We start from the raw sequence: 12,430 nt of genomic DNA on the forward strand, positions 1-12,430 counted from the left end.
TTTGGATTTCTGTGGTGTCTGTTGTAATATCTCCTCTTTCATTTACAATCCTATTTATTTGAATCGCCATCTTTTTCTCATTATCATCTTTTTCTCTAAATGTTCAAGCTCATCTAAACCTGAGGGAAAAAACTTCCCTCCACACAGTTTTACTTTAAATTGCATCCGAGTCACTCCCAGAATATATGTGCCTCTCCTTTTCCTCATCAGATGTCACCAGACTACTCACTGTTACCAATATTTCACACTGACACTCCTGGAGAAACTGCGTCTATGTTAGTGGTCACTGTGACTTCCCAAGTTGATCACAAATCCAATATCCTTTTCTTAGTCCTCATTCTCTTTCTGTAGCACCCTGGCCTTTCTGACCTTACTTTATTTTCTTCCCTGGCTTTTGACATACCTACTGGTCTCACTGCTGATTACTTCTGATTACTGAAAAAAAAAGTCTACTTAAGAATGATAAGCTGAAGAGCAGAGATTGTTTTCATCTCCTTGATTCAAGCAACGCCATTCAATGGTTGGTCCCTTCCGTTAAAATGCCATGTGTAAGCTTCCACCACTTAGGTTTGTTAGGACGACCTAGTGCTAGTAAACACAAACTGAAATTGTCCAAGCACCACTTTAGAATAGCAGAAAGCTGTTTATTCTCTTATGCTATTTAAGCACTTGAATAGTGTCTACAAAAATTCACTAGGTTTACCTGCCCAGGTTCTATCCTACTAATCATATCATAAATCAGAACTTTAAATTGAGAACTAAAAACGAGTTGTCTACAAAGACCAGTCTTGCATAATAAACGGCTATGTCTTTATACTACAGTCAACAGTTATTTTAAAATACAGGTATAACTAAAGTGAGGTTCCACTATTAATTCATATTTCTTTCCTAGATGGATTTGGGAAGAAAGTAATGACTGTATTATCTGTACAAATTTCTTTCTTTCTTTTTTTTTGAAGACTTTTTTTTTTTTTTTTTTTGCCTCCAGAGTTATTGCTGGAGCTCAGTGCCTACACCATGAATCGACTGCTCCTGGAGGCCATTTTCCCCCTTTTGTTGCCCACCCCTTTTATCATTGGTGTGGTTATTATTATTGCTATCAGTGTCATTATTGTTGGATAGAACAGAGAGAAGTGGAGAAAGGAGGGGAAGAGAAAGATAGACACCTGCAGACCTGCTTCATCGCTTGCAGGTGGGGAGCCGGGGATCTAACTGGGGTCCTTAGACCAGTCCTCTAGTTTCACACCACGTGTGCTTAACCCACTGCGCTACCACCCAACCCTTCAAATTTCTTTATGAAGGTCCTTTAACAATATTTTCTGTCTCTTATGAAATACGAATTATTTTCTCTTTAGGAAATAAACATACCTATGGGTTTCCTTTATTTACAGCAAATTTTTGTTATATTTTCCTTTTAATTTCTCTTAGGGGTATTTTTGTAATTATTGGGGATACTGAACACATATATAAGTTTAGAAAAATAGATAAATAATTATGACCACACATCAGCTTAGAACCTTTTTTGAATTGTTATTAAGTCCTTCAGAACCTTTTATTAAGAAGCAGACATTAACATGACAACAGCACCTTTCAAAGTCTCAGTTCCAATGGTGTTTTTAGGTCAACCAGAAGTAAGAGAATATACTGCTTATGGTTTAGCATCTAAACAATGACAGCCACATTGCCAGCCTTAACACTCCCATCAAACATAACTATCATCTCCTCTGATTCTGTCCTCCCAGGCATAAAGAGAATCTGGGATTCAAAAAACTTGTAAAGTCTAGGCCACATGTAGTACTTGCTTGGATAGTAGGCAAAGTCTCTACCCATACATAGACTTGGATACAATGGTATCTATGTCCTCCTTGCCAAACCTTCATCATTCAACTTCATCTAGACCTTAAAGTGTCTGATTCTTCCTGGGCATGGAGAGAACCCTGCACTACCACCAACAGTGACTCTTACTTCATGTTTTTTCTTCAAGTCCAGTGTTTCAAATGAACCTGACCCGTGAGACGGCACCCCGGCAAAGGTATCACGCAGGTCGTAATGTGCCCGGTGCACCTGGACTCCCTGGGGAGGTCCTGCCATCTTGGCACCTACCAGCCAGGCACCTACCATCTGGGCACCCAGGACTGGAGGACGTGGGGTTTCAGCCAAATCCACTGCAGTGGTGGGGCCTGCCTCTTTCATAGCACCTGGTTGGGGCTGTGGGAATACATGCAGAAAGAGAATCACTTCCTTTGTTATCCACCTTCCTCCCCCAAGGCTATCCCACCCATGATCTGGATGAAACCCTCATCCACTTCTCTCACATTAATACATTTTACTTGCAAGGAATAAGAGTTGCCTAGGTGCAAAGGACTGTCCTAAGAGCAACAGCCGAAAAATAAGTTGCTTCTGATGACTCCAGTCTCTCCAGTTGCCTTGGGCACGTATAGTCACATTCCACTAGCAAAAGCACCCTGTCCTATTTGTCAGGCCACTGTGACCATCTAGTCTCTGCGAACTTGGAATCTATTTCCAACCTCCCCCATCCCCACACTAACCTGCAAGCCAAACGGTGGTTTTGTTACCACACAGTATGACTATTCTTCCCTGTAAGGACGGGTTTGTGGAATGGGAAGGTGTAGTTGAACTATCAACCCATTTGTTGGTGATTGTACATACTTAGTATTTACACTGTGGGATTCAAAAAGACAGGGCAGCAAATGTTCTTTGGTCACTAACATGCTGCATAACCAGTAAGGTTTCTGTGTTACAAAGATGAGGACAAGTATATCCAGGAAGTCCTTACCTGTGCCTGGAACAGGGTGCAGGCCACCTCAACATCTTCCCCACCGACCTTCTCAAAGACGGTTGCCTTACAGAAGCCATATTGCTGCCCCCAAAAGAGAAGAGATATGTAAACAATTTCAAAGCATGAATTTCTCCCTCAGACCCATTATTACTCCAACAGACAAGGCAGAAACTGAAATTCCTCTTTCCTTTTATGAAAAAATTTTTTGTAGAATATATGGGTTCTGCTCATAGGAGAAACATAAGATGTAATTCTAGGTATAGTACTGAAAATACAGAAATACTTTAAGTAAATCATCCAGCCATGACCACAGAAATGGTGATCCCAAAGAATTTCTCTTTTTTTTTTTTTACATTTTTATCATCTTTATTTATTTATAGAGATAGCCAGAAATCCATAGGGAGGGGGGTGATAGGGAAAGAGACCGAGAGACACCAGCAGTACTGCTTCCCCACTCACAAAGCTTTCCCCAGAGGCTCAAACCCAAGTCCTTGCATATTGTCACGTGTGCTCAACCAGATGCACCACAATGTGACCCCTAAGAATTTCTCTAAGTATTAGTGTATATTTTTCTTATCTTAAAATATTACTAAATATCATTTAAAGTTAAGATATTTGGACATGGGAGACAGCATAATGGCTATGCAAAAATCTTTCAGACCTGAGACTCTTAGGTCTCAGGTTCAATTCCCAGAACCATCATAATCCAAAGCCAGAGGTAAACAGTACTCTGTTCTCATTCTCTCTCTCTCTCTCTTTCTCTCTGTTTTTCTCTCTGTCTTTCTCTCTCCCCCCACCCCGAGTGTGTGTATTTTTTTAATGGAGATACTTGCAGCAATACCATTTTTTTCCCTATGTTTTTACTTCTTGTAACATGTCAGCCTTTTCTTATATTGCCCAATGTTCTTTGAAAACAATTTTTAGTGTTTTCATGGTTTTCTGAAGTGATATCTTCCTGGTGGGAATTTAGAGCATGCGTGGGATTCTTTTTTCTTTATAGATGTATTCTGTCACACATCTCTTAGAATTCCTACAAGTAGACTTTATTGCCTCAAGGACTTTCAAGTTTCCATGTCAGAGGTGTGTCCTGAGAAACTACACTTCACTCTCTCAGTAGCCTAGCAGAAGTTGACTCAGTCAGGAACCAGCCTGTGTCTTTCCTCAAATTCCAGGGACCTCCAAAGGGTGACATGATTTGGTGACAGCTCTGGATGGTTGGGGGGGGGGGGGTAGAGACAATGCAGAGAACATCCTGGATACTCTGCACTGCTCTCTTTTTCCACAGCCCCAGGACACTAGCATGCTCTAAGAATGCTTTACTCACTCACCTTTTCAGACAACAAGTTGCAATTGGCTGGGTCTGTGACATCTTTCGCAGCACAATCAGTGGCAGCAACTGCAAATTCCACATAAGTAGAAGGTGGCAGGAGCTGATGAAGATAAAGGAAAATGCTTGTGAGGTCACATGACAGTGTGAGAAACACAGGAAGGATAGGCTGAGGAGAAGTGGAGAGGACCACAGTGTCACAGAACTCCAGGGAGCTCATTCATGTAGACTTTATTGTGTGGCTTCCCTGAGCAGCTGTTGTGGATGTGTTCTGCAATGTTCATATACAAAGTTGCCTTGGTTCTTCCCTAAAGAAGGTGCAGGTATTCACTGACCATCATGTGAGCAGAGGTGGATTTTTAGATTAGAAGAAAGAATTCTGATCTTAAATAGACCTGAGTCGGAACCCCGTCTCACCCCCACTCTCCATGACCTTACTTCTTTGTCTGTACTTGATGCCCAAGGTTCAGATTACTTCAAGATGAGGCAGGAGAACAGAGAGATAAATACCTCTTCCTCTTACTTTACAGGATGGAAACAAGTTAAACATGTAGGTGAAACTTTAGAAGATGTGCTTCTCTTTCTTATAGATATTGGAGCATGTGGGCATTTAGTAGTATTAATTTGGTGTAGACTAGGATGTCTTAGAATCACATACTCTGGTATCAGAATTATTATGCATTGCATTTCCAAGTATACTGTGGTGGGCATACAGAACTTCAAATGTTAGAAATCCATTGCAGTCAAGTGAACTAAAACTGCCCACTGAATGTGACATTTTTAGTGATTCAGAAGGGTCCTGTGTTAGACCAGTATAAATACTGTTATCAGTATAAATAGGCTGGTGCTTGTATGAGTCGCCGTTATGCTGTGGTGATGGGTGAAATAGAGGACACCACTGCGTCCATTACTACAAGTGCTTCTGGATCGGTGGGTACTCATGCCAAAGGACAGGGAATCTTGGTGGTAAGTGGAACAGGAGTTGAGGACTTGACTGTTTGCAGGAACAGGTTAACCTGTGCTGCAGTGGCTCAGTGTATGAAACGAGCAGAGAGTTTCTGCTTCTCAGAACAGATGCCTCATACCCCACCTTGCCCCAGCCTTCTTTCTTCCCCCTTTGTCCCATCACTCCTTTGCCACCCTTTGCTATCTCTGCATCAGCTCCGTCCCTCATCCTTTGCATTTCCAAAGTACCACCAAATTGTCTAACCTGAATTTTTAAAAAAAAAAGCACAAAAAAGAAAGAAAGAAAGACAGAAAGAAAGAAAGAAAGAAAGAAAGAAAGAAAGAAAGAAAGAAAGAAAGAAAGAAAGCAAGCAACTCTGTCTTACCACCCGTTGACCCCGGGAAGTTTCCACAAGCTTATAGTAGGAGCCGTTGCTCTGAGCATTGAAGGTTTTCAGTGCCACGTCTACTGCGTGCACCACATGGGTGTCATTCAGCAGAGCCAGCAGGGGGCAGTTTGGACACACCTTGAGAACGTCCTCTGCAGAATCTGAGCACAGAAAGCAACTGAGATTAGGGCTAGAAATTTCTTGTATCCAATCCTGCTATTTAGACAGGCTAGGATGGGATCCTCCAAATGATGGCTGGCACCATCTCCATTTCATACTGACCCTCTGGTTATAGTTCCTGTTCCGCTGGCATTTCTGTAGCAACCTCTCTCCGCTGGGGACGTTTTTTATCTTTTCTTAAAAATTTTATCGGTGACTCAATGTTTTACAGGATTGTAAGATTACAGGGTTATAGCACCATACCACACTCACCACCGAAGTTCTACTCTTCTCCCCTTCCCCAACCCCTCCCTCCACTCCTCACCCAACTATAAATGCCATGATTCTCACAAAGTCTTAGAGCTAGTTTGGTTCCTTACACAATATGTGTTTGCAAGTGTCTGTGTTTCAGTTCTCTGTATTCCACAGATGAGTGAAACCATCCAGTAGTTGTCTTTCATTTCCTTCCTTCCTTCACTGAGCATATTCACTTCAGTTCCCCTATTTGTTCCAAAGGGTATAACGCTATCTTTTGAAATTGCAGAGTAGTATTCCATTGAATATAATGTGGTATTTGTAAACTATTAATGTTATAAAATATATTTTATATAAAAATATATAAAGCATATGTTATATATAGTATATAAAACATATTAGCAAGAATTTGATGGGGCAAGGGGTTGGGCTGGGAGACAGCATAATAGGCAAATGACTTTCATGCCTGAGGCTCTGAGTTCCCAGGTTCAGTGCCCTGCACCACCATAAGCCAGAGCTGAGCACTGCTCTAGTCTCTTTTTCTGTATTTCTCTTTCATTAAAAATAAATAAAACACTTGTAAAGAATGTTTTATAGGGATATTTTTCAAGTGCTATTAGAAATGACCAAAAGGAGCATGTTGTTTTTAACATGTATTAAAAATGCAGTATCATTAAATAATGAAAGTTCCAGCAATAATAAAATTATTTTTTAACTTTTATTATCTTTATTTATTTATTAGATATAGATAGCTAGAAATCAAGAGGGGAGAGGAAGACACAGCGGGAGAGAGACACCTGTAGCCCTGCTTCACCACTCGCAGAGCTTTCCCTCTGCAGGCGGGGACTAAAGATTTGAACCTGGGTCCTTGCACATTGTAATATGTACACTCAACCAGGTGTGCTGCCACCCAACCCCCAAAATGAAATTTTTGATAGACAGATATTTCAAAGTGGAAACTTATGTGAATCATTATCTGAGTTAGCAGAAGTGAAGTAATCCAAACTTACTTCAGTAGTGAACTTACATACTAATTAAATAAAAAAATTCCAGAAGATGTTTATGGTTCTTAAGGCATTCAGTGAAACTGTGGTACCTTTTACCCTGCAACTATTGAGGATTCAGATGTTTATATTATTTAAAGTAGTTTCTGTATGGTATAGTTACTTTAGGTGAAAGAGCAAAATATAATTTGCAAAGACTCGGTGTATATAACAGGACAGATATGACAGAATAGAAGAATATCCAATCATTTGTCTTAAATGCAAAAAAAATTGACTGGTAAAAGACTCTAATATTTAATAAGTCTGATTTCCACATGATTCAGTTTACCTACAGTTTAAGGTCTACACAAGTATATTATATAATGTGGCATTTTTTTAAACCTCCAATGAGAACAGCCCCCCCCAAAAAAACACCATAGTTTTAAAATCCCCAAATCCAAGAAAGTTGGCTTCTTCTCTCCCTTGCCAACAAAGACACTAAAATTGCTTACACTGAATACAATTCAAATTCCTTCCTCACTCTGTTTTGTAAGATAAAAAGGAGTCACCATCTTTACCTGGACTGGAATGACATTTTGCAAATAACACCGTAAGCTGGCCATTCATTTTCAGCACATGAAAATCACAGTCACCTTCCACAGCCTGGAGAAACAAAGCGGGGTTCACACTCTCCCACTCCCCCTACCCACTCACTCCTGCCACATGGTGAGTGAGGGCCCAGGAGGAGGGCTGGCCTTTCACTTCTTTTTTACTTTTTTCCTTTAGTTTTTCTTTAACAACTTTTTAGGCCTTTCACTTCTTACTTAGCACACTCTGCTTATGAAAGTTAGAGCTCCCCAAACCATCTTCACTGAGTGATAATGAAATGTTACACACTTATGACTGGTGCTACACACTTGTGACCAGGAAAACAGCTGGACTGGTAGAGCATCAGACTTTCATGCCTGAGTTTCTGGGTTTGATTCTCAGCACCAAATATACTGGAATGGTACTTTGACCTCTCTCTCTCTCTCTCTCTCCTTGTGAAATTTCCTCTTATATGTTGCACATAAAATAAATCATTAAAAAATCTCTGTCAGGGATGAGTTGTGGCACACCTTTTTCAGCATACACATTGCAATGTGTAAGGACCTGGGTTCAAGCCCCCAGTTTCCACTTGTAAGGGGAAAGCTTCACAATTGGTGAAGCAATGCCACAGGTGTCTCTGTTTCTCTTTCCCTCTCTATCTTTATCTTTCTTCTTGATTTCTCTCTGTCACCAGCCAAAAAATAAATAAATAAATAAATAATATATTTTAAAAATAGAAACATCCATTACAAACATATCTACTTATGTGGTACAAAAGGTAGTGCAGTGGATAAAAGTGCTGGACTCTCAAGCGTGAGGTCCTGAGTTCGATCTCCGGCAGCACATGTATCAGATTGATGTCTGGTTTTTTTCTCTCTCTTCCTATCCTTCTCATTAATTAATAAATAAAATGCTTTAAATAAATAAATATATAGATAGATAGATATCACTGGAGTTGGTGTATTGTACCAAAGTAAAAGACTCTGTGGTGGGTGGGGGGAAGAGTTCAGGTCCTGGAACAGGATGGCAGAGGACCCAGTGGGGTTGTATTTTTATGTGGAAAACTGGGAAATGTTATGCATGTATAAACTATTGTATTTACTGTCAACTATAAAATATTAATCCCCCAGTAAAGAAATTATATATATTCTAACTTCAGGAAGAGTCATAAAAAGACATTGAATGGTCATAAAAATCTGCTTCAGGGAATGGGGAGTTTTAGAAGCTGGGTGGGGTAGCCATACAAGCAGGCTAGGAAGTGGGACAAATGAACCTACTATTTGCAAACACTGTGGGGGCCAGGTAGACTCACATGCTCTGCTAGCTGCCTCACGCTGCAGTTTGCCAAGGGGGTGGGGTCTAGTGCATAGCAGGTGGTTTCCAGCGTATCTATTTCAAGCTCATACACCTCTCCCATGGGTCTCTGTGAAGACATGAAAGAAAGAAGTAAGTTATTCCACTAACCTCACTGAATAAGTCAAAGTTTAACTCTCTTGCTGAGTAGCGCTGGCCTGGTTTGTGGACTGGACAAGAAGCTACTCAGCCAACTGCAGGGCTCCGAATATTTGTCAGGAGGAAGAAGGCATGGGCTTGGATAGATTTATGAGCTGCAGTCATTACTGTGAGCTCTACCTAGAAGCCAAACATGAATACAGAAGCTTATCTGATTTTTAAAAAATTTACTCTTGAAGCAATACTTTGAAAAAGTTGGCTTTTGCTTTCTTATTAAAATGGTGATATAAACGTACTGTCTCTGTCTTCTCTACCCTTCCCTCTACTCCTTTCTTCCTTCCCTCTCATCATCCTTTCTTTTTCTCTTTTTTTTTTTTAATCTGAAAAATTACTGCTCTCTACTGTCCCTGCTGGTGATGAAAGGCATAAGTGAGGCTCTGAAAAATGTGGATGTTTATCACTAAGATAGTGGACCAGCACAGTCACAGGGCAGCTAGTGTAACTCCTTCCAGTTGTTCTTACTAATTTTCCTGTTTCTATATCCTTTCTTCAAAGTCCAGACAATCCAAAAGGTACCATGTGCCTTTTTGCTTCAGCCCAGCTCTACCTGATTCACAAGTCCTTGAAGCGTGGGGATTTCCTCCCCAGAGGAAGCCATTGTGATGTGTAGAAGTGCCCAGGTTAACTCCCTGAAAACACTTAGGGACTTGCAGTGACTTGGAGTCGAGTAGTCCTGGATTTCTCAAGGAAAGTGTCTGTCCAGATCTGCCATGAGTGAAAGTCTCAATGTCCCTTCATTACCTGTCTCTCAAAGAGGCATGCCGTGATTTATTTCTTCTGAACCCTCAGTGTTTTCCCTGAACCACGGTGGCACTTTAGTCTAGTCACAGTACTTCTTTTTTTTTCTTTTTAATTTTTTATATTTATTTATTTTCCCTTTTGTTGTCCTTGTTTTTTATTATTGTTGTAGTTATTATTGTTTTTGTTACTGATGCCGTCATTGTTGGATAGGACAGAGAGAAATGGAGAGAGGAGGGGAAGACTGAGAGGGGGAAAGAAAGATAGACACCTGCAGACCTGCTTCACCACCTGTGAAGCGACTCCCCTGCAGATGGGGAGCCAGGTGCTCAAACCGTGATCCTGATGCTGGTCCTTGCACTTCACGCCGAGTGCGCTTAACCCTCTGTGCTACTGCCCAATTCCCGTTGCAGCTCTTCTTTTTTTTAAAAGATTTAATTAATTTGTTTGTTTGTTTGTTTGTTTATGAGAAATATAGGAGGAGAGAGAGAGAACCAGGCATCACCCTGGTACATGTGCTGCCGGGGATTGAACTCAGGACCTCATGCTTGAGAGTCCGGTGCTTTATCCACTGTGCTACCTCCCAGACCACGCACTTCTTAAATGTAGTTGGTGGAATCCTGGTTTCCAATATTTTATTCCATCGTGAGATCGGAGGTTAAAGAATCACTTCAGACATCCTGATGTTTACTTTATTTTACTTCCCAGGCTGTAAACTGCTCGTGAATACTATGCCTTTCTCAGCTTTGTATTCAGATGCTAATATTTGATGGCTTTTACTATACAAAATAGCAATTCCACATGTTTCAGCTCAATTTCCCTCACAGCATAAACCTGATATTAGTTCTTTCCCACAGAACTTTGTTGTTGTTGTTAGCTTTATATATTTAGTGGACGATGACAACCAAAAATCTAGAAGGAATGGGGAGATAGACAGGGAGGGAGAGAGAAAGAGGCACCTGTAGCATTGCTTCACCACTTGCAAAAATTTCCCCCTGCAGGTGGGGACCAGGGGATCAAACCTAGGTCCCTGCACATTGTAACATGTGCGTTCAACCAAGTGCGCCACCACCGGTCCCATTGTGGAATATTTGTCCTCCATGTTTGCTAAGAGAATTATACTATATAAGATATGAAATATCATTTCAGAATAGTCACTAAACAAATACCTTTTCACTGCCTCCCCAAATCTTAGAAAAAGACATATTTTCTAACTTGATCTTTATTACCCTTGGCTTTAGAACACACACTCTCCTGACTAGAATTCGGTAAAGTAAATCCTGTTGTTGCCAAGATTTCTCCCTCTGTCACTGTCTTTGGGAGACAGCTTGTATACAGGGAGGAAAAAAGCCACATCTAAAATAGAATTCCACTCAGTGCTTACAAAGTATGTGACCTGGGGACCAGGCGGTGGTGCACCTGGTTAAACACACACATTACAGTGCTCAAGGACCCAGGTTCAAGCCCTCCATCCCCACCTGCAGGGAGGAAAGCTTCATGAGTGGTGAAGCAGGCTTCAGGTATCTCTCTGTCTCTTTCCCTCCCTATCTTTCCCTCCCCTCTCAATTCCTCTCTATCTCTAACCAATAATGGATAAATAAATATTTTTTACAAAACCAAGTATATGACCTTAGGCTGAAAAACATTGCCTCAGATATATCAGAGCCTTGGTTTCCTCTTCCGTAACACAATGCAAATATCTATTGAACAGGACTTAGGGGTGAGAAGGGTGAAGGAAGTGATCTAGCACATAGCAGGGCATTCTCCAAAGCTGGTATCATTTATTCTTACTCTTCATCCAGAGAAAAAGGAGCCAGGAAACAGAAATGATTTTTAGTCTGAAGTAAATTGGCAACTAGAACCCAGTTCCTTGGGCTGTAGTTGTTCCATCAAGTCACCCTTTCTATCTGTGATCTTCAAAATAGTGTTCAGAGTCTTTTCTTCTATGATGTAGACCAGTCCCCCCCACACACACCCCCACCTGACAGCCTCCTGAAGACTCAGGAAGCATACAGCATGGAATGTCTTCTCTGTGCCCTGCACCTCCCTCCTTCTTCAACCCTGGAGGAAAAAAAAAATCAGAGCATTCATCCCACTACAGTTCCACTTGTGCTGGAAGATGTGATTTTTTTTTTTTTTAAGAGAGCTTGAGCTGTCTACATAGGTAGCTTTTTCAACACACACACAGCAGGTTCACTTACCCGAGGCCACACTTTCACTTTGTCGATCTGGTTCAAGGTGTGTTTGTAGCCCCAAAGAACATTGCTATTGAGGTAGTCAATGGCCACCTGGGCTACTTGCTCTGTTTCAGGGTCGTCACAGTTGGGTTGCCTATATCCCAGATCTGTGGCAAGAGGGACAGCCTGGCAGGTCCAGAGCTGCACAAGGCACAAGAGCAGGACTAGGAACTTCATGGCTGCTCCAGAGAGGTCCTAGCAGGCAGGCGGGTGGCCGGAGGCTTCTGGGCCAACCAGGTGCTCTGCTAGGAAAAGCAGAAGGATGGAAGGGTTGCAGGTTTTATTTATCTGCCAGATCCTGGCAGAGGAATTGCATAAGGATGTGGGATGGTTTTTGTTCTGGTTCCAAGAAACCCCTGCAAACATTGGCCTTGGAAAAGCAAACAGGTTGGGACATTGCTGGTCCCCAAGAAATCTGCCAAAGTCAATGGTGCTGGGGACAGGGACCTGGGAGACACTCCGGAGTCAGCTTGAACCATGCATCGCATATGTAGCCC

The 12,430-nt window shown here is 41.5% G+C and overlaps 1 protein-coding gene across 1 annotated transcript; it reads right to left on the reverse strand.

Moving 5' to 3' along the window:
- Positions 1 to 1,505: 1,505 nt before the first annotated feature.
- AHSG (alpha 2-HS glycoprotein) lies at positions 1,506 to 12,193 on the reverse strand. Its single transcript, XM_016186722.2, has 7 exons — positions 11,898 to 12,193; positions 8,759 to 8,869; positions 7,437 to 7,521; positions 5,459 to 5,622; positions 4,129 to 4,230; positions 2,798 to 2,881; positions 1,506 to 2,208 (listed from the first exon to the last, which is right to left on the reverse strand). Exons 1-7 carry the CDS (start codon positions 12,108 to 12,110, stop codon positions 1,894 to 1,896), a joined length of 1,074 nt encoding a protein of 357 aa, XP_016042208.1. The 5' UTR covers positions 12,111 to 12,193; the 3' UTR covers positions 1,506 to 1,893.
- Positions 12,194 to 12,430: the final 237 nt, after the last annotated feature.

Source organism: Erinaceus europaeus, chromosome 9, assembly GCF_950295315.1.
Source record: "Erinaceus europaeus chromosome 9, mEriEur2.1, whole genome shotgun sequence".
Taxonomy (NCBI): Eukaryota; Metazoa; Chordata; class Mammalia; order Eulipotyphla; family Erinaceidae; genus Erinaceus; species Erinaceus europaeus.

Bases quoted from the DNA above. Each gene is read 5' to 3' on its own strand.
- AHSG (XM_016186722.2), bottom strand. From the start codon at position 12,110: ATGAAGTTCCTAGTCCTGCTCTTGTGCCTTGTGCAGCTCTGGACCTGC. The intron at 8,870-11,897 runs GTAAGTGAACCT...ATGTCTTCACAG, and splicing joins AAGTGAAAGTGTGGCCTCGG to AGACCCATGGGAGAGGTGTA. The intron at 4,231-5,458 runs GTAAGACAGAGT...TATCTTCATCAG, and splicing joins CTTCCCGGGGTCAACGGGTG to CTCCTGCCACCTTCTACTTA.